General features: G+C 51.7%; 1 protein-coding gene across 1 annotated transcript in view; it reads right to left on the bottom strand.

The window, feature by feature from the left end:
• The window catches only part of LOC120043635 (trinucleotide repeat-containing gene 18 protein-like), a 58,845-nt gene continuing 34,851 nt past the window's right edge, over window positions 1-23,994 (bottom strand). Inside the window, exons 8-15 of the mRNA XM_038988189.1 lie at window positions 17,082-17,157; window positions 16,877-16,985; window positions 13,726-13,842; window positions 13,095-13,247; window positions 10,330-12,377; window positions 9,170-9,406; window positions 7,354-7,428; window positions 1-386 (exon numbers count right to left, since the gene is read on the bottom strand). Of these exons, the coding sequence (XP_038844117.1) occupies window positions 183-386; window positions 7,354-7,428; window positions 9,170-9,406; window positions 10,330-12,377; window positions 13,095-13,247; window positions 13,726-13,842; window positions 16,877-16,985; window positions 17,082-17,157 (3,019 nt within the window). The 3' untranslated portion in view covers window positions 1-182. The remainder of the gene's footprint in view (window positions 387-7,353; window positions 7,429-9,169; window positions 9,407-10,329; window positions 12,378-13,094; window positions 13,248-13,725; window positions 13,843-16,876; window positions 16,986-17,081; window positions 17,158-23,994) is intronic.

Here is a 23,994-nt window from a genome sequence, read left to right as displayed (position 1 = left end):
AGGTAGAAGTCTGTGTGTGTGTGTGTGTGTGTGTGTGTGAGCTTATAAAGAAGATCCAAGCGTTTGTAAATACGGGCTGTAGTCTCTCTCTTCGTTCGTCGGATCAAACGTTACGAGTTGACAGGATCGACCTCGGCGTTTGGTCGGGGACAAGGTCAAGGGGTCGTTAGCGTGTCGTGCCATCAGATGACGGGGACTCCGTCCGTGTTATAGATCATGCCAGTGGTGGGTTCGTATGTCCCGGCCAGGTAGTACAGGTCTTGGCTGTCGGCGTAGCGACGCGTCAGAGTCATGGTTTCGTACTCTGACACGCCGACCACCAGACACTTGTGACTGACCGTCTGGACATCGTTCTCGTCGCTGTGGGACGACTGGTACAGAGCCCGCTGCAGGGACACACACACGTTAACAACAAATACACACGTTAACAACAAATACACACGTTAACACACAATTAAGGAAAATAACTGGGTGTGTGGCCGTAAAGTAAGTGTGGTGTGGTAGGGTGTGTGTGGGGGTGTGGTAGGGTGTGTGTGGTTTGGGTGGTGTGGTATGGTGTGTGTGGTTTGGGTGGTGTGGTAGGGTGTGTGTGGTGGGCTGGTAGGGTGTGTGTGGTTTGGGTGGTGTGGTAGGGTGTGTGTGGGGGTGTGGTGTGTGGGTTGGTAGGGTGTGTGTGGTTTGGGTGTGTGTGGTAGGGTGTGTGTGGTGGGCTGGTAGAGTGTGTGGTGGGCTGGTAGGGTGTGTGTGGTTTGGGTGGTGTGGTAGGGTGTGTGTGGGGGTGTGGTGTGTGGGTTGGTAGGGTGTGTGTGGTTTGGGTGTGTGTGGTAGGGTGTGTGTGGTGGGCTGGTAGGGTGTGTGTGGTTTGGGTGGTGTGGTAGGGTGTGTGTGGTGGGCTGGTAGGGTGTGTGTGGTTTGGGTGGTGTGGTAGGGTGTGTGTGGTGGGCTGGTAGGGTGTGTGTGGTTTGGGTGGTGTGGTAGGGTGTGTGTGGTAGGGTGTGTGTGGTTTGGGTGGTGTGGTAGGGTGTGTGTGGTGGGCTGGTAGGGTGTGTGTGGTTTGGGTGGTGTGGTAGGGTGTGTGTGGTGGGCTGGTAGGGTGTGTGTGGTTTGGGTGGTGTGGTAGGGTGTGTGTGGTGGGCTGGTAGGGTGTGTGTGGTTTGGGTGGTGTGGTAGGGTGTGTGTGGTGGGCTGGTAGGGTGTGTGTGGTTTGGGTGGTGTGGTAGGGTGTGTGTGGTGGGCTGGTAGGGTGTGTGTGGTTTGGGTGGTGTGGTAGGGTGTGTGTGGTGGGCTGGTAGGGTGTGTGTGGTTTGGGTGGTGTGGTAGGGTGTGTGTGGTGGGCTGGAGGGTGTGTTTGGTTTGGGTGGTGTGACAGGGTGTGTGGTGGTGTGTGGTAGGGTGTGTGGTGTGTGGTAGGGTGTGTGTGGTTTGGGGTAGGGTGTGTGTGGCAGGGTGTGTGGTGGGTTGGTAGGGTGTGTGGTGTGGTAGGGTGTGTGGTGTGGTAGGGTGTGTGGTGGTGTGGTAGGGTGTGTGGTGGGTTGGTAGGGTGTGTGGTGGTGTGGTAGGGTGTGTGGTGGTGTGGTAGGGTGTGTGGTGGGTTGGTAGGGTGTGTGGTGGGTTGGTAGGGTGTGTGGTGGGTTGGTAGGGTGTGTGGTGGTGTGGTAGGGTGTGTGTGGTGGGGTGGTAGGGTGTGTGTGGCAGGGTGTGTGGTGGGTTGGTAGGGTGTGTGGTAGGGTGTGTGGTGGGTTGGTAGGGTGTGTGGTGGGTTGGTAGGGTGTGTGTGGCAGGGTGTGTGGTGGGTTGCTAGGGTGTGTGGTGGTGTGGTAGGGTGTGTGGTGGGTTGGTAGGGTGTGTGGTGGGTTGGTAGGGTGTGTGGTAGGGTGTGTGTGGTGGGGTGGTAGGGTGTGTGTGGCAGGGTGTGTGGTGGGTTGGTAGGGTGTGTGGTGGTGTGGTAGGGTGTGTGGTGGGTTGGTAGGGTTTGTGGTGGGTTGGTAGGGTGTGTGGTGGTGTGGTAGGGTGTGTGTGTGGTGGGGTGGTAGAGTGTGTGGTGGGTTGGTAGGGTGTGTGGTGGGTTGGTAGGGTGTGTGGTGGGGTGTGTGGTGGTGTGGTAGGGTGTGTGGCAGGGTGTGTGGTGGGTTGGTAGGGTGTGTGGTGGGTTGGTAGGGTGTGTGGTGGGTTGGTAGGGTGTGTGGTGGTGTGGTAGGGTGTGTGGTGGGGTGTGTGGTGGTGTGGTAGGGTGTGTGGTGGGTTGGTAGGGTGTGTGGTGGGTTGGTAGGGTGTGTGGTGGTGTGGTAGGGTGTGTGGTGGTGTGGTAGGGTGTGTGGTGGGTTGGTAGGGTGTGTGGTGGGTTGGTAGGGTGTGTGGTGGGTTGGTAGGGTGTGTGGTGGTGTGGTAGGGTGTGTGGTGGTGTGGTAGTGTGTGTGGTGGGTTGGTAGGGTGTGTGGTGGTGTGGTAGGGTGTGTGGTGGTGTGGTAGTGTGTGTGGTGGGTTGGTAGGGTGTGTGTGGCAGGGTGTGTGGTGGGTTGGTAGTGTGTGTGGTGGGTTGGTAGGGTGTGTGGTGGTGTGGTAGGGTGTGTGGTGGGTTGGTAGTGTGTGTGGTGGGTTGGTAGGGTGTGTGGTGGTGTGGTAGGGTGTGTGGTGGTGTGGTAGTGTGTGTGGTGGTTGGTAGGGTGTGTGTGGCAGGGTGTGTGGTGGGTTGGTAGGGTGTGTGGTGGTGTGGTAGGGTGTGTGGTGGGTTGGTAGGGTGTGTGGTGGGTTGGTAGGGTGTGTGGTGGGTTGGTAGGGTGTGTGGTGGTGTGGTAGGGTGTGTGTGGTGGGGTGGTAGGGTGTGTGTGGCAGGGTGTGTGGTGGGTTGGTAGGGTGTGTGGTGGTGTGGTAGGGTGTGTGTGGTGGGTTGGTAGGGTGTGTGGTGGTGTGGTAGGGTGTGTGGTGGGTTGGTAGGGTGTGTGGTGGGTTGGTAGGGTGTGTGGTGGGTTGGTTAGGGTGTGTGGTGGGTTGGTAGGGTGTGTGGTGGGGTGTGTGGTGGTGTGGTAGGGTGTGTGGCAGGGTGTGTGGTGGGTTGGTAGGGTGTGTGGTGGGTTGGTAGGGTGTGTGGTGGGTTGGTAGGGTGTGTGGTGGTGTGGTAGGGTGTGTGGTGGGGTGTGTGGTGGTGTGGTAGGGTGTGTGGTGGGTTGGTAGAGTGTGTGGTGGGTTGGTAGGGTGTGTGGTGGGTTGGTAGGGTGTGTGGTGGTGTGGTAGGGTGTGTGTGGTGGGGTGGTAGGGTGTGTGTGGCAGGGTGTGTGGTGGGTTGGTAGGGTGTGTGGTGGGTTGTAGGGTGTGTGGTGGTGTGGTAGGGTGTGTGTGGTGGGGTGTGTGGTGGGTTGGTAGGGTGTGTGGTGTGTTAGGGTATGTGGTGGGTTGGTAGGGTGTGTGGTGGGTTGGTAGGGTGTGTGGTGGGTTGGTAGGGTGTGTGGTGGTGTGGTAGGGTGTGTGGTGGGTTGGTAGGGTGTGTGGTGGGTTGGTAGGGTGTGTGGTGGTGGGTTGGTAGGGTGTGTGGTGGGTTGGTAGGGTGTGTGGTGGGTTGGTTAGGGTGTGTCTGGTGGGTTGGTAGGGTGTGTGTGGTGGGTTGGTAGGGTGTGTGGTGGTGTGGTAGGGTGTGTGGTGGTGTGGTAGGGTGTGTGGTGGGTTGGTAGGGTGTGTGGTGGGTTGGTTAGGGTGTGTCTGGTGGGTTGGTAGGGTGTGTGGTAGGGTGTGTGGTGGTGTGGTAGGGTGTGTGTGGTGGGTTGGTAGGGTGTGTGGTGGTGTGGTAGGGTGTGTGGTGGTGTGGTAGGGTGTGTGTGGTGGGTTGGTAGGGTGTGTGTGGTGGGTTGGTAGGGTGTGTGGTGGTGTGGTGGGGTTTGTGGTGGTGTGGTAGGGTGTGTGGTGGTGTGGTAGGGTGTGTGGTGGGTTGGTAGGGTGTGTGGTGGGTTGGTAGGGTGTGTGTGGTGTGGTGTGTGGTGTGGGTGGTAGGGTGTGTGGTGGGTTGGTAGGGTGTGTGGTGGGTTGGTAGGGTGTGTGGTGGTGTGGTAGGGTGTGTGGTGGGTTGGCAGGGTGTGTGGTGGGTTGGTAGGGTGTGTGGTGGTGTGGTAGGGTGTGTGGTGGTGTGGTAGGGTGTTTGGGGTTGTGGTGTGGTAGGGTGTAGGGTGGTGTGGTAGGGTGTAGGGTGGTGTGGTAGGGTGTAGGGTGGTGTGGTAGGGTGTAGGGTGGTGTGGTAGGGTGTGGGGTTGGTAGGGTGTGTGGTGGTATGGTAGGGTGTGTGGTGGGTTGGTAGGGTGTGTGGTGGGTTGGCAGGGTGTGTGGTGGGTTGGCAGGGTGTGTGGTGGGTTGGGTGTGTGGTGGGCTGGTAGGGTGTGTGGTGGGTTGGTAGGGTGTGTGGTAGGGTGTGTGGTGGGTTGGTAGGGTGTGTGGTGGGTTGGTAGGGTGTGTGGTAGGTTGGTAGGGTATGTGGTGGGTTGGTAGGGTGTGTGGTGGGTTGGTAGGGTGTGTGGTGGGTTGGTAGGGTGTGTGGTGGGTTGGTAGGGTGTGTGGTGGTGTGGTAGGGTGTGTGGTGGGGTGTGGTGGTGTGGTAGGGTGTGTGGTGGGTTGGTAGGGTGTGTGGTGGGTTGGTAGGGTGTGTGGTGGGTTGGTAGGGTGTGTGGTGGGTTGGTAGGGTGTGTGGTGGTGTGGTAGGGTGTGTGGTGGTGTGGTAGGGTGTGTGGTGGTGTGGTAGGGTGTGTGGTGGGTTGGTAGGGTGTGTGGTGGGTTGGTAGGGTGTGTGGTGGGTTGGTAGGGTGTGTGGTGGTGTGGTAGGGTGTGTGGTGGTGTGGTAGTGTGTGTGGTGGGTTGGTAGGGTGTGTGGTGGGTTGGTAGGGTGTGTGGTGGTGTGGTAGGGTGTGTGGTGGTGTGGTAGTGTGTGTGGTGGGTTGGTAGGGTGTGTGTGGCAGGGTGTGTGGTGGGTTGGTAGGGTGTGTGGTGGTGTGGTAGGGTGTGTGGTGGGTTGGTAGGGTGTGTGGTGGGTTGGTAGGGTGTGTGGTGGGTTGGTAGGGTGTGTGGTGGTGTGGTAGGGTGTGTGTGGTGGGGTGGGGTGGTAGGGTGTCAGTGGCAGGGTGTGTGGTGGGTTGGTAGGGTGTGTGGTGGGTTGGTAGGGTGTGTGGTGGTGTGGTAGGGTGTGTGTGGTGGGGTGTGTGGTGGGTTGGTAGGGTGTGTGGTGTGTTAGGGTATGTGGTGGGTTGGTAGGGTGTGTGGTGGGTTGGTAGGGTGTGTGGTGGGTTGGTAGGGTGTGTGGTGGTGTGGTAGGGTGTGTTGTGGGTTGGTAGGGTGTGTGGTGGGTTGGTAGGGTGTGTGGTGGGGTGTGTGGTGGTGTGGTAGGGTGTGTGGCAGGGTGTGTGGTGGGTTGGTAGGGTGTGTGGTGGGTTGGTAGGGTGTGTGGTGGGTTGGTAGGGTGTGTGGTGGTGTGGTAGGGTGTGTGGTGGGGTGTGTGGTGGTGTGGTAGGGTGTGTGGTGGGTTGGTAGGGTGTGTGGTGGGTTGGTAGGGTGTGTGGTCGGTTGGTAGGGTGTGTGGTGGTGTGGTAGGGTGTGTGTGGTGGGGTGGGGTGGTAGGGTGTGTGTGGTAGGGTGTGTGGTGGGTTGGTAGGGTGTGTGGTGGGTTGGTAGGGTGTGTGGTGGGTTGGTAGGGTGTGTGGTGTGTTAGGGTATGTGGTGGGTTGGTAGAGTGTGTGGTGGGTTGGTAGGGTGTGTGTGGTGGGGTGTGTGGTGGGTTGGTAGGGTGTGTGGTGTGTTAGGGTATGTGGTGGGTTGGTAGAGTGTGTGGTGGGTTGGTAGGGTGTGTGGTGGTGTGGTAGGGTGTGTGGTGGTGGGTTGGTAGGGTGTGTGGTGGGTTGGTTAGGGTGTGTCTGGTGGGTTGGTAGGGTGTGTGGTGGGTTGGTAGGGTGTGTGGTGGTGGGTTGGTAGGGTGTGTGGTGGGTTGGTTAGGGTGTGTCTGGTGGGTTGGTAGGGTGTGTGGTGGTGTGGTAGGGTGTGTGTGGTGGGTTGGTAGGGTGTGTGGTGGTGTGGTAGGGTGTGTGGTAGGTTGGTAGGGTGTGTGTGGTGGGTTGGTAGGGTGTGTGTGGTGGGTTGGTAGGGTGTGTGGTGGTGTGGTGGGGTTTGTGGTGGTGTGGTAGGGTGTGTGGTGGGTTGGTAGGGTGTGTGGTGGGTTGGTAGGGTGTGTGTGGTGTGGTGTGTGGTGTGGGTGGTAGGGTGTGTGGTGGGTTGGTAGGGTGTGTGGTGGGTTGGTAGGGTGTGTGGTGGTGTGGTAGGGTGTGTGGTGGGTTGGTAGGGTGTGTGGTGGTGTGGTAGGGTGTGTGGTGGGTTGGTAGGGTGTGTGGTGGTGTGGTAGGGTGTGTGGTGGTGTGGTAGGGTGTGTGGTGGGTTGGTAGGGTGTGTGGTGGTGTGTGGTAGGTTGGTAGGGTGTGTGGTGGTGTGGTAGGGTGTGTGGTGGTGTGGTAGGGTGTGTGGTGGGGTGTGTGGTGTGGTAGGGTGTGTGGTGGTGTGGTAGGGTGTGTGGTGGGTTGGTAGGGTGTGTGGTGGTATGGTAGGGTGTGTGGTGGGTTGGTAGGGTGTGTGGTGGGTTGGCAGGGTGTGTGGTGGGTTGGTAGGGTGTGTGGTGGGTTGGGTGTGTGGTGGGCTGGTAGGGTGTGTGGTGGGTTGGTAGGGTGTGTGGTAGGGTGTGTGGTGGGTTGGTAGGGTGTGTGGTAGGTTGGTAGGGTGTGTGGTGGGTTGGTAGGGTGTGTGGTGGGTTGGTAGGGTGTGTGGTGGGTTGGTAGGGTGTGTGGTGGGTTGGCAGGGTGTGTGGTGATGTGGTAGGGTGTGTGGTGGGTTGGTAGGGTGTGTGTGGTAGGTTGGTAGGGTGTGTGAGGTGTGGTGTGGGTGGTAGGGTGTGTGTGGCAGGGTGTGTGGTGGGTTGGTAGGGTGTGTGGGGTTTGGTAGGGTGTGTGTGGTGTAGTAGGGTGTGTGGGGTGTAGTAGGGTGTGTGTGGTGTGGGGTAGGGTGTGTCTGGTATGGTAGGGTGTGTGTGGTGTGGTAGGGTGTGTGTGGTAGGGTGTATGTGGTGTGGGGTGGTAGGTGTGTGTGGTAGGGTGTATGTGGTGTGGGGTGGTAGGTGTGTGTGGTTTGGGGTAGGGTGTGTGTGCTTTGGTAGGGTGTGTGCGGGGGTGTGGTGTGTGGTAGGGTGTGTGTGGGGGTGTGGTGTGTGGTAGGGTGTGGTAGGGTGTGTGGTATGTGTGGTGGTGTGTGGTAGGGTGTGTGTGGTGGTGTGTGTGGGGGGTGTGTGGTAGGGTGTGTGTTTGGGGGTGTGGTAGGGTGTGTGTGGGGGTTGTGTGGTCTCACCTCCATGAAGTCTTTCCTCTGGTTGGAGGAGAGCAGAGATGAAGGAAGAGACTGACCAGACATCTGATCCCAGTTCTAGGAGAGAGATTGGGGGAGAGATGGGGAGGGAGAAAGAGATGGGGGGGTGAGACAGAGAGAGGAGAGAAAGAGAGGACAGAGGGAGGAGAGGACAGAGAGGGGGGAGAGATGGGGAGGGAGAGAGAGGGGAAGGGAGTGAGAGATGGGGAGGGAGAGAGGGAGAGAGAGAGAGATGGGGAGGGAGAGAGAGAGAGATGGGGAGGGAGAGAGAGAGAAAGAGAGATGGGGAGGGAGAGAGAGAGAGATGGGGAGGGAGAGAGAGAGAGATGGGGAGGGAGAGAGAGATGGGGAGGGAGAGAGAGATGGGGAGGGAGAGAGAGATGGGGAGGGAGAGAGAGAGAGATGGGGAAGGAGAGAGAGAGAGATGGGGAAGGAGAGAGAGAGTGATGGGGAAGGAGAGAGAGAGTGATGGGGAAGGAGAGAGAGAGATGGGGAAGAAGAGAGAGAGAGATGGGGAAGAAGAGAGAGAGAGAGATGGGGAAGGAGAGAGAGAGAGAGATGGGGAAGGAGAGAGAGAGAGATGGGGAAGGAGAGAGAGAGAGATGGGGAAGGAGAGAGAGATGGGGAAGGAGAGAGAGATGGGGAAGGAGAGAGAGAGATGGGGAGGGAGAAAGACATTCAGAAACCCAAATAATATCCAGAGCTCTTCAACTTCCATAGAGCCCCTTACCCCACTATACAGTAATATACAGTATACAGTAATATACACCTTACCCCACTATACAGTAATATATACCTTACCCCACTATACAGTAATATACACCTTACCCCACTATACAGTAATATACACCTTACCCCACTATACAGTAATATACACCTTACCCCACTATACAGTAATATACACCTTACCCCACTATACAGTAATATACACCTTACCCCACTATACAGTAATATACACCTTACCCCACTATACAGTAATATACACCTTACCCCACTATACAGTAATATATACCTTACCCCACTATACAGTAACATACACCTTACCCCACTATACAGTAACATACACCTTACCCCACTATACAGTAACATACACCTTACCCCACTATACAGTAATATACACCTTACCCCACTATACAGTAATATACACCTTACCCCACTATACAGTGATATATACACCTTACCCCACTATACAGTAATATATACCTTACCAGGGTTGGTCTCCTCCGGGTGATAAAACCAGTTAACCTCTGACCCCTACCTTCTTGTGGTGTAGTTTCTTGCCAGGGTTGGTCTCCTCCGGGTGATAAAACCAGTTAACTCTGACCTCTGACCCCTACCTTCTTGTCGTGTAGTTTCTTGCCAGGGTTGGTCTCCTCCGGGTGATAAAACCAGTTAACCTCTGACCCCTACCTACTTGTCGTGTAGTTTCTTGCCAGGGTTGGTCTCCTCCGGGTGATAAAACCAGTTAACTCTGACCTCTGACCCCTACCTTCTTGTCGTGTAGTTTCTTGCCAGGGTTGGTCTCCTTTCGATGTTATAACCAGTTAACTCTGACCTCTGACCCCTACCTTCTTGTCGTGTAGTTTCTTGCCAGGGTTGGTCTCCTCCGGGTGATAAAACCAGTTAACTCTGACCTCTGACCCCTACCTTCTTGTCGTGTAGTTTCTTGCCAGGGTTGGTCTCCTCCGGGTGATAAAACCAGTTAACTCTGATCCCTACCTTCTTGTCGTGTAGTTTCTTGCCAGGGTTGGTCTCCTTTCGATGGTATAACCAGTTAACTCTGACCTCTGACCCCTACCTTCTTGTCGTGTAGTTTCTTGCCAGGGTTGGTCTCCTCCGGGTGATAAAACCAGTTAACTCTGACCACCATGTTGGATCCCCAGCTCTCCCACATGCTCTGGATCTTCCCGATGAAGGGCAGGTTAGGTCGACCGGCTGAAAGGAACACGGCGCAGTCCCCGATACCAATCATCTCTCTGCCTCGCACGATGGCCTTGTAGAACAGCTTCTTAGCCTTCCCTTTCATACCACGTCTCTGGAGACAGACAGACAGGCAGAGAGACAGACAGACAGAAAGACAGGCAGACCGTCAGACAGACAGGCAGACAGTCATAAAGATAAGCAGACAGACAGGCAGGCAGACAGACAAAAAGACAGAGACAGTCAGTCAGGCAGAAAGACAGACAGACAGTCAGTCAGTCAGAAAGACAGTCAGTCAGAAAGACAGGCAGACAGGCAGACCGACAGGCAGACCGTCAGACAGACAGGCAGACAGTCATAAAGATAAGCAGACAGACAGGCAGGCAGACAGACAAAAAGACAGACAGACAGTCAGTCAGGCAGAAAGACAGACAGTCAGGCAGAAAGACAGTCAGACAGACAATCGGGCAGAAAGACAGACAGTCAGAAAGACAGACAGGCAGAAAGACAGTCAGACAGACAATCGGGCAGAAAGACAGACAGTCAGAAAGACAGGCAGAAAGATAAGCAGACAGACATGCAGGCAGACAGACAAAAAGACAGACAGACAGTCAGTCAGAAAGACAGACAGGCAGAAAGAAGACAGTCAGACAGACAGGCAAGAAAGACAGACAGTCAAAGACAGACAGTCAGAAAGACAGTCAGACAGACAAGAAAGACAGTCAGACAGGCACGAAAGACACAGGCAAAGACAGACAGTCAGGCAGAAAGATAGGCAAGAAAGACAGACAGACAGTCAAAGACAGACAGTCAGGCAGAAAGATAGATAGACAGACAGACAGACAGTCAGGCAAGAAAGACACAGACAGACAGACAGACAGACAGACAAGACAGACAAGACAGACAAGACAGTCAAGACAGAGGGTATGCAGGGAGACATTTTTCTGGCTAATCTTCAGGAAACCAACAAAAAACAACAACTCAAGTGTCATCGAGAGCTTCAACATATCAATCCCAAGCCTGTGTTCTCCCTCTCACCTGTGTGGGTTTACCGAACCACTTCCAGAGCTGTCTGGCAGGCAGGAAAGCAGAGATCTTGGGTCTGTTCTCTACGCTCGGTAATCGCTGTCTCTTAGCCAGCTCCTTGGTGGTGGGGAGGTGAACCCCCTCTCTGCGCCGCGGCCTGCCCACCGACCCCACACCTCCCTGGCTCTTCTGCCGGGCTGGACGACCCCGGGGCCTGGCTGGCTTGGAGGACGGGGAGATAGACGGGGGAGGAGAGGAGGGAGATTCATCTTCTTCTAATACTTCTTCTTCCTCTTCGGCCTTTTTCAACTTCTTCATTTCTTCCTCTTCCTCCTTCTCCTCTTCCTCCACCTCTACCTCCTCTTCCTCCACCTGTGGGGTAGTTGGAGGGGGGGAGACGGGGAGAGGGTCAGGGGGGGCGGTCTCCTCATCAGAACTACACGAGGACTCCTCGTCAGTGGAGGAGGAAGAGGAGGAGGAGGTGCTAGAGGAGGACGAAGAGGAGGAGGCTGGGGAGGAAGGGTGGGAGCAGCTGGAGCTACACTTTGTTTTCTTCCTCGTCTCCTCCTCTTCCTCAGATCCTGAACTACTGCTGCCGTGAGACTCCCCTCTCTTCTCTTCCCCTTGTTTCGTTCTCTCCTCTCTCTTTGGTTCTCTGTCTCCCCCTCCACCTCGGTCTCTTTCTCTGCCCAGAGAAGGCGTTCTGTAGGCGGGTTCTCTCCCCAGCAGGCCCGCCTCGCTCTCCGGAGCCCTCCCCTTTACCCTCGCCGGCGTCTGGACGGCTGCGGCCGTGGCGATGGGTGTGTGTTCTTGCCGTAAGTTCCTCCCCTCCAGCAGCATCAGAGCCTTGGTCTTCTTGGTCTTGGGCGAGGTCACGCCCTCGTGGTCCAGCTTCACTAGGGGTTCCTCTGGGAGGGCCTTACGCCCCTGTCGCCCCCCGCCCTGCCCGCCCTCCCCCGGGACATGCCTGGGTCTGGAGATACCCGGAATAAAGGTGTTAAGGTCCGCTCTGGATCTGGCAGCAGAGTGGTCTGAGCTGGGTCTAGGTTTGGAGGTACTAGAGCTGGTTCTAGGTTTGGAGGTACTAGAGCTGGGTCCAGGGCTGGGTCTAGGTTTGGAGGTACTAGAGCTGGGCCCGGAGCTGGTTCTAGGTTTGGAGGTACTAGAGCTGGGCCCAGGGCTGGTTCTAGGTTTGGAGGTACTAGAGCTGGGCCCAGGGCTGGTTCTAGGCTTGGAGGTACTAGAGCTGGGCCCAGGGCTGGTTCTAGGTTTGGAGGTACTAGAGCTGGGCCCAGAGCTGGTTCTAGGTTTGGAGGTACTAGAGCTGGGCCCGGAGCTGGTTCTAGGTTTGGAGGTACTAGAGCTGGGCCCGGAGCTGGTTCTAGGTTTGGAGGTACTAGAGCTGGGCCCGGAGCTGGTTCTAGGTTTGGAGGTACTAGAGCTGGGCCCGGGGCTGGTTCTAGGCCTGGTAGAAGGATCCGGGGTGTGTCTGTGTTTGTTATGGTTCTGTTTGGGTCTGGAGATTGCTTTGGGAGCGGGTCTGGGGAGTTCTGCTGTAGAGTTAGGTCTAGGTTTGGATTTTGGTACGGAGGTAAGGTTCGTTTTAGGGTTAGGTAGAAGAGGGTTTGGTCTGATGGTAAGGGAAGTAGGGTTGGGTTTAAGTAGTGGAGGGGAGAGTTTAGACTTAAGGTTGGGTTTAGGGTTAGGTTGGGTGCTGACGTTACAAGAGGCGAGATTGGGTTGGCTGTACAGGTCCACCCGTAGTATCTTCCCGTAAGGGGCTGGGTGGTAGAGAGATGGGGGCTTGGGAGAGGCCTGGGCTGAGCTGGGTCTCCTGGGGTTCTGGCTGCGTGGGGAGGCAGGCAGGCTGGGGCTGCTGGTGGGCTTGGAGGGTCGGCCTGGTCCCGGCCTGGGGGCAGACAGGGGGCTTTCCTGAGCAGGTCTCTGGGAGGAGGAAGGCCTGTCTTGGGCTGGTCTGGTGGGGAGCTGAGGTCTGTCTGGAGCCTGGCTGGGTACCGGGGGGGACATCTTCTCCCGGGGGTCTGGACTCACTGGGGGCTCTAGAGAGAAGGATAGGCAGGAGTTAACAAATGACAGACCTGAGTTTACAGAACTTGGAACTTAATAGGTTAATAGACCTAACAGGAATAACAGAATTCACAGACCTAACAGGAATAACAGAATTCACAGACCTAACAGGAATAACAGAATTCACAGACCTAACAGGAATAACAGAATTCACAGACCTAACAGGAATAACAGAATTCACAGACCTAACAGGAATAACAGAATTCACAGACCTAACAGGAATAACAGAATTCACAGACCTACCAGGAATAACAGAATTCACAGACCTACCAGGAATAACAGAATTCACAGACCTAACAGGAATAACAGAATTCACAGACCTACCAGGAATAACAGAATTCACAGACCTAACAGGAATAACAGAATTCACAGACCTAACAGGAATAACAGAATTCACAGACCTAACAGGGAGAACAGAATTCACAGACCTAACAGGAATAACAGAATTCACAGACCTACCAGGGAGAACAGAATTCACAGACCTAACAGGAATAACAGAATTCACAGACCTAACAGGAATAACAGAATTCACAGACCTAACAGGGAGAACAGAATTCACAGACCTAACAGGAATAACATAATTCACAGACCTAACAGGAATAACAGAATTCACAGACCTAACAGAATTCACAGCAGTTATAAAGTCTTAAAGCTGTTGTAACTGGCATCGAGGTCTCTGATTGGCTCACCAGGTTTGGGTTTGGGTTTCTTGGCCGGTCTCCCTCTGCCCTTGGGGGCGGAGTCCCCTGCTTTAGGCCTCGTCTCACTGGTGTCCTTGCTGCACTTCCTGACACGCCTCCTGGAGCAGCTGGCCACTAGCAGCGCGGGGGAGGGCTCAGCACCTACAGGGGGGGGGGCAGGTTTAACATCAGAATCATCAGACACACTGAACAAACCCACTGGGATACAAGAGAGTGTGTGTGTCCTTGTGTGAGTGTGTGTCCTTGTGTGTGTGTCCTTGTGTGTGTGTGAGTGTGTCCTTGTGTGTGTGTGTGTGTGTGTGTCCTTGTGTGAGTGTGTGAGTCCTTGTGTGAGTGTGTGTCCTTGTGTGAGTGTGTGTGAGTCCTTGTGAGACTGTGTGTATCCGTGTCCGTCCGTCCGTCCGTCCGTCTGTCCCCGTCAGTCCGTCTGTCTGTCCCCGTCCGTCCGTCTGTCTGTCCCCGTCAGTCTGTCCGTGTGTCCCCGTCAGTCTGTCCGTGTGTCCCCGTCAGTCTGTCCGTGTGTCCCCGTCAGTCTGTCCGTGTGTCCCCGTCAGTCTGTCCGTGTGTCCCCGTCAGTCTGTCCGTGTGTCCCCGTCAGTCTGTCCGTGTGTGTCCTTACACTGTATCTTGTAGTCGGGGGGCAGCAGTCTGATGTGGGAGAGGGGGATACGACCCGTGTCCCCGTCGTCAAACTCCACCGCGATGAGGTCATCACTGTCATCACCGTCTGAACTTCCTGTACAGACAGGAAGGGGTGGGGTTAAAGGAACAGGTCCCCTAGATTCAAATGACAAGGTGTGTCCAAACCTTTGACTGGTGATTAGACTATAAAACAGTATTTATATTGGCTGGTGATTAGACTATAAAACAGTATTTATATTGATTAGACTATAAAACAGTATTTATATTGATTAGACTATAAAACAGTATTTATATTGATTAGACTATAACACAGTATTTATATTGATTAGACTATAACACAGGATTTATATTGATTAGACTATAACACAGGATTTATATTGATTAGACTATAACACAGTATTTATATTGATTAGACTATAAAACAGTATTTATATTGATTAGACTATAAAACAGTATTTATATTGATTAGACTATAAAACAGTATTTATATTGATTAGACTATCACACAGGATTTATATTGATTAGACTATAACACAGGATTTATATTGATTAGACTATAAAACAGTATTTATATTGATTAGACTATAAAACAGTATTTATATTGATTAGACTATAAAACAGTATTTATATTGATTAGACTATAAAACAGTATTTATATTGATTAGACTATAAAACAGTATTTATATTGATTAGACTATAAAACAGTATTTATATTGATTAGACTATAACACAGTATTTATATTGATTAGACTATAACACAGTATTTATATTGATTAGACTATAACACAGTATTTATATTGATTAGACTATAAAACAGTATTTATATTGATTAGACTATAAAACAGTATTTATATTGATTAGACTATAAAACAGTATTTATATTGATTAGACTATAAAACAGTATTTATATTGATTAGACTATAAAACAGTATTTATATTGATTAGACTATAAAACAGTATTTATATTGATTAGACTATAAAACAGTATTTATAGTGATTAGACTATAAAACAGTATTTATAGTGATTAGACTATAACACAGTATTTATATTGATTAGACTATAAAACAGTATTTATATTGATTAGACTATAACACAGTATTTATATTGATTAGACTATAACACAGTATTTATATTGATTAGACTATAAAACAGTATTTATATTGATTAGACTATAAAACAGTATTTATAGTGATTAGACTATAAAACAGTATTTATATTGATTAGACTATAAAACAGTATTTATAGTGATTAGACTATAAAACAGTATTTATATTGATTAGACTATAAAACAGTATTTATAGTGATTAGACTATAAAACAGTATTTATATTGATTAGACTATAAAACAGTATTTATATTGATTAGACTATAAAACAGTATTTATAGTGATTAGACTATAACACAGTATTTATATTGATTAGACTATAAAACAGTATTTATATTGATTAGACTATAAAACAGTATTTATATTGATTAGACTATAAAACAGTATTTATATTGATTAGACTATAAAACAGTATTTATATTGATTAGACTATAAAACAGTATTTATATTGATTAGACTATAAAACAGTATTTATATTGATTAGACTATAAAACAGTATTTATATTGATTAGACTATAAAACAGTATTTATATTGATTAGACTATAAAACAGTATTTATATTGATTAGACTATAAAACAGTATTTATAGTGATTAGACTATAAAACAGTATTTATATTGATTAGACTATAAAACAGTATTTATATTGATTAGACTATAAAACAGTATTTATATTGATTAGACTATAAAACAGATTTGTGAAATGAGATGCTGTCTTCTCCAATTTTATTTTTCAGCTTTTCTAGTTTTTATTGGCCAAAAGCCAGCGATTACCGGCTAATGGAAACCCTGGAGTGTGTGTTACCGTTGACTACGGTGCCGGGGTAGAGACAGTGGTACTGTGTGTTACCGTTGACTACGGTGCCGGGGTAGAGACAGTGGTACTGTGCGTTACCGTTGACTACGGTGACGGGGAAGAGGCAGTGGTACTGTGCGTTACCGTTGACTACGGTGCCGGGGTAGAGGCAGTGGTACTGTGCGTTACCGTTGACTACGGTGCCGGGTGTAGAGACAGTGGTACTGTGCGTTACCGTTGACTACGGTGCCGGGGTAGAGACAGTGGTACTGTGCGTTACCGTTGACTACGGTGCCGGGGTAGAGACAGTGGTACTGTGCGTTACCGTTGACTACGGTGCCGGGGTAGAGACAGTGGTACTGTGCGTTACCGTTGACTACGGTGCCGGGGTAGAGACAGTGGTACTGTGTGTTACCGTTGACTACGGTGACGGGGAAGAGACAGTGGTACTGTGCGTTACCGTTGACTACGGTGACGGGGAAGAGACAGTGGTACTGTGCGTTACCGTTAACTACGGTGACGGGGAAGAGACAGTGGTACTGTGTGTTACCGTTGACTACGGTGCCGGGGTAGAGACAGTGGTACTGTGCGTTACCGTTGACTACGGTGCCGGGGTAGAGGCAGTGGTACTGTGCGTTACCGTTGACTACGGTGCCGGGGTAGAGACAGTGGTACTGTGCGTTACCGTTGACTACGGTGCCGGGGGTAGAGACAGTGGTACTGTGCGTTACCGTTGACTACGGTGCCGGGGTAGAGGCAGTGGTACTGTGCGTTACCGTTGACTACGGTGCCGGGGTAGAGACAGTGGTACTGTGCGTTACCGTTGACTACGGTGCCGGGTGTAGAGACAGTGGTACTGTGCGTTACCGTTGACTACGGTGCCGGGGTAGAGACAGTGGTACTGTGCGTTACCGTTGACTACGGTGCCGGGTGTAGAGACAGTGGTACTGTGCGTTACCGTTGACTACGGTGCCGGGGTAGAGACAGTGGTACTGTGCGTTACCGTTGACTACGGTGCCGGGGTAGAGACAGTGGTACTGTGCGTTACCGTTGACTACGGTGCCGGGTGTAGAGACAGTGGTACTGTGCGTTACCGTTGACTACGGTGCCGGGGTAGAGACAGTGGTACTGTGCGTTACCGTTGACTACGGTGCCGGGGTAGAGACAGTGGTACTGTGCGTTACCGTTGACTACGGTGCCGGGGTAGAGGCAGTGGTACTGTGCGTTACCGTTGACTACGGTGCCGGGGTAGAGACAGTGGTACTGTTGGCTCCAGTATGCAGCAATACGACAGCCTTCAGGAAGATAGCACACTGACGGAGGCATCACGTCCACAATCTAGAACAACACACGGAACAACACACATTGAATACACGCTGACGAACAACCTGTAATAAATACAAACAGGACACAGATGTAATGAAATGTACTCACAGCCTCCTGCAGGAGTTGCTCCAGACAGTAGATATGAGGTCTGTTCCCTCTCTCTCCCTCCACCACCACACTGTAACTACAGAACAGAGGTCAGGGGTTAGGGGTCAGGAGTTGCTCCAGACAGTAGATATGAGGTCTGTTCCCTCTCTCTCTCCCTCCACCACCACACTGTAACTACAGAACAGAGGTCAGGGGTTAGGGGTCAGGAGTTGTTCCAGACAGTAGATATGAGGTCTGTTCCCTCTCTGTCCCTCCACCACCACACTGTAACTACAGAACAGAGGTCAGGGGTTAGGGGTCAGGAGTTGTTCCAGACAGTAGATATGAGGTCTGTTCCCTCTCTCTCCCTCCACCACCACACTGTAACTACAGAACAGAGGTCAGGGGTTAGGGGTCAGGAGTTGCTCCAGACAGTAGATATGAGGTCTGTTCCCTCTCTCTCTCCCTCCACCACCACACTGTAACTACAGAACAGAGGTCAGGGGTTAGGGGTCAGGAGTTGTTCCAGACAGTAGATATGAGGTCTGTTCCCTCTCTGTCCCTCCACCACCACACTGTAACTACAGAACAGAGGTCAGGGGTTAGGGGTCAGGAGTTGTTCCAGACAGTAGATATGAGGTCTGTTCCCTCTCTCTCCCTCCACCACCACACTGTAACTACAGAACAGAGGTCAGGGGTTAGGGGTCAGGAGTTGCTCCAGACAGTAGATATGAGGTCTGTTCCCTCTCTGTCCCTCCACCACCACACTGTAACTACAGAACAGAGGTCAGGGGTTAGGGGTCAGGAGTTGTTCCAGACAGTAGATATGAGGTCTGTTCCCTCTCTGTCCCTCCACCACCACACTGTAACTACAGAACAGAGGTCAGGGGTTAGGGGTCAGGAGTTGCTCCAGACAGTAGATATGAGGTCTGTTCCCTCTCTCTCTCCCTCCACCACCACACTGTAACTACAGAACAGAGGTCAGGGGTTAGGGGTCAGGAGTTGTTCCAGACAGTAGATATGAGGTCTGTTCCCTCTCTCTCCCTCCACCACCACACTGTAACTACAGAACAGAGGTCAGGGGTTAGGGGTCAGGAGTTGTTCCAGACAGTAGATATGAGGTCTGTTCCCTCTCTCTCTCTCCACCACCACACTGTAACTACAGAACAGAGGTCAGGGGTTAGGGGTCAGGAGTTGTTCCAGACAGTAGATATGAGGTCTGTTCCCTCTCTCTCCCTCCACCACCACACTGTAACTACAGAACAGAGGTCAGGGGTTAGGGGTCAGGAGTTGTTCCAGACAGTAGATATGAGGTCTGTTCCCTCTCTCTCCCTCCACCACCACACTGTAACTACAGAACAGAGGTCAGGGGTTAGGGGTCAGGAGTTGTTCCAGACAGTAGATATGAGGTCTGTTCCCTCTCTCTCTCCCTCCACCACCACACTGTAACTACAGAACAGAGGTCAGGGGTTAGGGGTCAGGAGTTGTTCCAGACAGTAGATATGAGGTCTGTTCCCTCTCTATCCCTCCACCACCACACTGTAACTACAGAACAGAGGTCAGGGGTTAGGGGTCAGGAGTTGTTCCAGACAGTAGATATGAGGTCTGTTCCCTCTCTGTCCCTCCACCACCACACTGTAACTACAGAACAGAGGTCAGGGGTTAGGGGTCAGGAGTTGTTCCAGACAGTAGATATGAGGTCTGTTCCCTCTCTCTCTCCCTCCACCACCACACTGTAACTACAGAACAGAGGTCAGGGGTTAGGGGTCAGGAGTTGTTCCAGACAGTAGATATGAGGTCTGTTCCCTCTCTCTCCCTCCACCACCACACTGTAACTACAGAACAGAGGTCAGGGGTTAGGGGTCAGGAGTTGTTCCAGACAGTAGATATGAGGTCTGTTCCCTCTCTCTCCCTCCACCACCACACTGTAACTACAGAACAGAGGTCAGAGGTCAGGGGTCAGGAGTGTATTTGCATTTGTATTTATTATGGATCCCCATTAGTTCCTGTCAAGGCAGCAGCTACTCTTCCTGGGGTTTATTATGGATCCCCATTAGTTCCTGCCAAGGCAGCAGCTACTCTTCCTGGGGTTTATTATGGATCCCCGTTAGTTCCTGCCAAGGCAGCAGCTACTCTTCCTGGGGTTTATTATGGATCCCCATTAGTTCCTGCCAAGGCAGCAGCTACTCTTCCTGGGGTTTATTATGGATCCCCATTAGTTCCTGCCAAGGCAGCAGCTACTCTTCCTGGGGTTTATTATGGATCCCCATTAGTTCCTGCCAAGGCAGCAGCTACTCTTCCTGGGGTTTATTATGGATCCCCATTAGTTCCTGCCAAGGCAGCAGCTACTCTTCCTGGGGTTTATTATGGATCCCCATTAGTTCCTGTCCAAGGCAGCAGCTACTCTTCCTGGGGTTTATTATGGATCCCCATTAGTTCCTGTCCAAGGCAGCAGCTACTCTTCCTGGGGTTTATTATGGATCCCCATTAGTTCCTGTCCAAGGCAGCAGCTACTCTTCCTGGGGTTTATTATGGATCCCCATTAGTTCCTGCCAAGGCAGCAGCTACTCTTCCTGGGGTTTATTATGGATCCCCATTAGTTCCTGCCAAGGCAGCAGCTACTCTTCCTGGGGTTTATTATGGATCCCCATTAGTTCCTGTCAAGGCAGCAGCTACTCTTCCTGGGGTTTATTATGGATCCCCATTAGTTCCTGTCCAAGGCAGCAGCTACTCTTCCTGGGGTTTATTATGGATCCCCATTAGTTCCTGCCAAGGCAGCAGCTACTCTTCCTGGGGTTTATTATGGATCCCCATTAGTTCCTGCCAAGGCAGCAGCTACTCTTCCTGGGGTTTATTATGGATCCCCATTAGTTCCTGCCAAGGCAGCAGCTACTCTTCCTGGGGTTTATTATGGATCCCCATTAGTTCCTGCCAAGGCAGCAGCTACTCTTCCTGGGGTTTATTATGGATCCCCATTAGTTCCTGCCAAGGCAGCAGCTACTCTTCCTGGGGTTTATTATGGATCCCCATTAGTTCCTGCCAAGGCAGCAGCTACTCTTCCTGGGGTTTATTATGGATCCCCATTAGTTCCTGCCAAGGCAGCAGCTACTCTTCCTGGGGTTTATTATGGATCCCCATTAGTTCCTGCCAAGGCAGCAGCTACTCTTCCTGGGGTTTATTATGGATCCCCATTAGTTCCTGCCAAGGCAGCAGCTACTCTTCCTGGGGTTTATTATGGATCCCCATTAGTTCCTGCCAAGGCAGCAGCTACTCTTCCTGGGGTTTATTATGGATCCCCATTAGTTCCTGCCAAGGCAGCAGCTACTCTTCCTGGGGTTTATTATGGATCCCCATTAGTTCCTGTCAAGGCAGCAGCTACTCTTCCTGGGGTTTATTATGGATCCCCATTAGTTTCTGCCAAGGCAGCAGCTACTCTTCCTGGGGTTTATTATGGATCCCCATTAGTTTCTGCCAAGGCAGCAGCTACTCTTCCTGGGGTTTATTATGGATCCCCATTAGTTCCTGCCAAGGCAGCAGCTACTCTTCCTGGGGTTTATTATGGATCCCCATTAGTTCCTGTTGCCAAGGCAGCAGCTACTCTTCCTGGGGTTTATTATGGATCCCCATTAGTTCCTGCCAAGGCAGCAGCTACTCTTCCTGGGGTTTATTATGGATCCCCATTAGTTCCTGTGCCAAGGCAGCAGCTACTCTTCCTGGGGTTTATTATGGATCCCCATTAGTTTCTGCCAAGGCAGCAGCTACTCTTCCTGGGGTTTATTATGGATCCCCATTAGTTCCTGCCAAGGCAGCAGCTACTCTTCCTGGGGTTTATTATGGATCCCCATTAGTTCCTGCCAAGGCAGCAGCTACTCTTCCTGGGGTTTATTATGGATCCCCATTAGTTCCTGCCAAGGCAGCAGCTACTCTTCCTGGGGTTTATTATGGATCCCCATTAGTTCCTGCCAAGGCAGCAGCTACTCTTCCTGGGGTTTATTATGGATCCCCATTAGTTCCTGCCAAGGCAGCAGCTACTCTTCCTGGGGTTTATTATGGATCCCCATTAGTTCCTGTCAAGGCAGCAGCTACTCTTCCTGGGGTTTATTATGGATCCCCATTAGTTCCTGCCAAGGCAGCAGCTACTCTTCCTGGGGTTTATTATGGATCCCCATTAGTTCCTGCCAAGGCAGCAGCTACTCTTCCTGGGGTTTATTATGGATCCCCATTAGTTCCTGCCAAGGCAGCAGCTACTCTTCCTGGGGTTTATTATGGATCCCCATTAGTTCCTGCCAAGGCAGCAGCTACTCTTCCTGGGGTTTATTATGGATCCCCATTAGTTCCTGCCAAGGCAGCAGCTACTCTTCCTGGGGTTTATTATGGATCCCCATTAGTTCCTGCCAAGGCAGCAGCTACTCTTCCTGGGGTTTATTATGGATCCCCATTAGTTCCTGCCAAGGCAGCAGCTACTCTTCCTGGGGTTTATTATGGATCCCCATTAGTTCCTGCCAAGGCAGCAGCTACTCTTCCTGGGGTTTATTATGGATCCCCATTAGTTCCTGCCAAGGCAGCAGCTACTCTTCCTGGGGTTTATTATGGATCCCCATTAGTTCCTGCCAAGGCAGCAGCTACTCTTCCTGGGGTTTATTATGGATCCCCATTAGTTCCTGCCAAGGCAGCAGCTACTCTTCCTGGGGTTTATTATGGATCCCCATTAGTTCCTGCCAAGGCAGCAGCTACTCTTCCTGGGGTTTATTATGGATCCCCATTAGTTCCTGCCAAGGCAGCAGCTACTCTTCCTGGGGTTTATTATGGATCCCCATTAGTTCCTGCCAAGGCAGCAGCTACTCTTCCTGGGGTTTATTATGGATCCCCATTAGTTCCTGCCAAGGCAGCAGCTACTCTTCCTGGGGTTTATTATGGATCCCCATTAGTTCCTGCCAAGGCAGCAGCTACTCTTCCTGGGGTTTATTATGGATCCCCATTAGTTCCTGCCAAGGCAGCAGCTACTCTTCCTGGGGTTTATTATGGATCCCCATTAGTTCCTGCCAAGGCAGCAGCTACTCTTCCTGGGGTTTATTATGGATCCCCATTAGTTCCTGCCAAGGCAGCAGCTACTCTTCCTGGGGTTTATTATGGATCCCCATTAGTTCCTGCCAAGGCAGCAGCTACTCTTCCTGGGGTTTATTATGGATCCCCATTAGTTCCTGCCAAGGCAGCAGCTACTCTTCCTGGGGTTTATTATGGATCCCCATTAGTTCCTGCCAAGGCAGCAGCTACTCTTCCTGGGGTTTATTATGGATCCCCATTAGTTCCTGCCAAGGCAGCAGCTACTCTTCCTGGGGTTTATTATGGATCCCCATTAGTTCCTGCCAAGGCAGCAGCTACTCTTCCTGGGGTTTATTATGGATCCCCATTAGTTTCTGCCAAGGCAGCAGCTACTCTTCCTGGCGTTTATTATGGATCCCCATTAGTTCCTGCCAAGGCAGCAGCTACTCTTCCTGGGGTTTATTATGGATCCCCATTAGTTCCTGCCAAGGCAGCAGCTACTCTTCCTGGGGTTTATTATGGATCCCCATTAGTTCCTGCCAAGGCAGCAGCTACTCTTCCTGGGGTTTATTATGGATACCCATTAGTTCCTGCCAAGGCAGCAGCTACTCTTCCTGGGGTTTATTATGGATCCCCATTAGTTCCTGTCCCAGACAGCAGCTACTCTTCCTGGGGTTTATTATGGATCCCCATTAGTTCCTGCCAAGGCAGCAGCTACTCTTCCTGGGGTTTATTATGGATCCCCATTAGTTCCTGTCAAGGCAGCAGCTACTCTTCCTGGGGTTTATTATGGATCCCCATTAGTTCCTGCCAAGGCAGCAGCTACTCTTCCTGGGGTTTATTATGTATCCCCATTAGTTCCTACCAAGGCAGCAGCTACTCTTCCTGGGGTTTATTATGGATCCCCATTAGTTCCTGTTGCCAAGGCAGCAGCTACTCTTCCTGGGGTTTATTATGGATCCCCATTAGTTCCTGTTGCCAAGGCAGCAGCTACTCTTCCTGGGGTTATTATGGATCCCCATTAGTTTCCTGCCAAGGCAGCAGCTACTCTTCCTGGGGTTTATTATGGATCCCCATTAGTTTCCTGCCAAGGCAGCAGCTACTCTTCCTGGGGTTTATTATGGATCCCCATTAGTTCCTGCCAAGGCAGCAGCTACTCTTCCTGGGGTTTATTATGGATCCCCATTAGTTCCTGCCAAGGCAGCAGCTACTCTTCCTGGGGTTTATTATGGATCCCCATTAGTTCCTGCCAAGGCAGCAGCTACTCTTCCTGGGGTTTATTATGGATCCCCATTAGTTCCTGCCAAGGCAGCAGCTACTCTTCCTGGGGTTTATTATGGATCCCCATTAGTTCCTGTCCAAGGCAGCAACTAGCTACTCTTCCTGGGGTTTATTATGGATCCCCATTAGTTCCTGCCAAGGCAGCAGCTACTCTTCCTGGGGTTTATTATGGATCCCCATTAGTTCCTGTCAAGGCAGCAGCTACTCTTCCTGGGGTTTATTATGGATCCCCATTAGTTCCTGCCAAGGCAGCAGCTACTCTTCCTGGGGTTTATTATGGATCCCCATTAGTTCCTGCCAAGGCAGCAGCTACTCTTCCTGGGGTTTATTATGGATCCCCATTAGTTCCTGTTGCCAAGGCAGCAGCTACTCTTCCTGGGGTTTATTATGGATCCCCATTAGTTTCTGCCAAGGCAGCAGCTACTCTTCCTGGGGTTTATTATGGATCCCCATTAGTTCCTGCCAAGGCAGCAGCTACTCTTCCTGGGGTTTATTATGGATCCCCATTAGTTCCTGTGCCAAGGCAGCAGCTACTCTTCCTGGGGTTTATTATGGATCCCCATTAGTTCCTGCCAAGGCAGCAGCTACTCTTCCTGGGGTTTATTATGGA

The sequence above is a fragment of the Salvelinus namaycush genome, unplaced genomic scaffold (assembly GCF_016432855.1).
Source record: "Salvelinus namaycush isolate Seneca unplaced genomic scaffold, SaNama_1.0 Scaffold980, whole genome shotgun sequence".
Taxonomy (NCBI): Eukaryota; Metazoa; Chordata; class Actinopteri; order Salmoniformes; family Salmonidae; genus Salvelinus; species Salvelinus namaycush.
The sequence above is the reverse complement of the archived record's forward strand: the minus strand, read 5'-3'. Positions and strand labels throughout refer to the sequence as shown.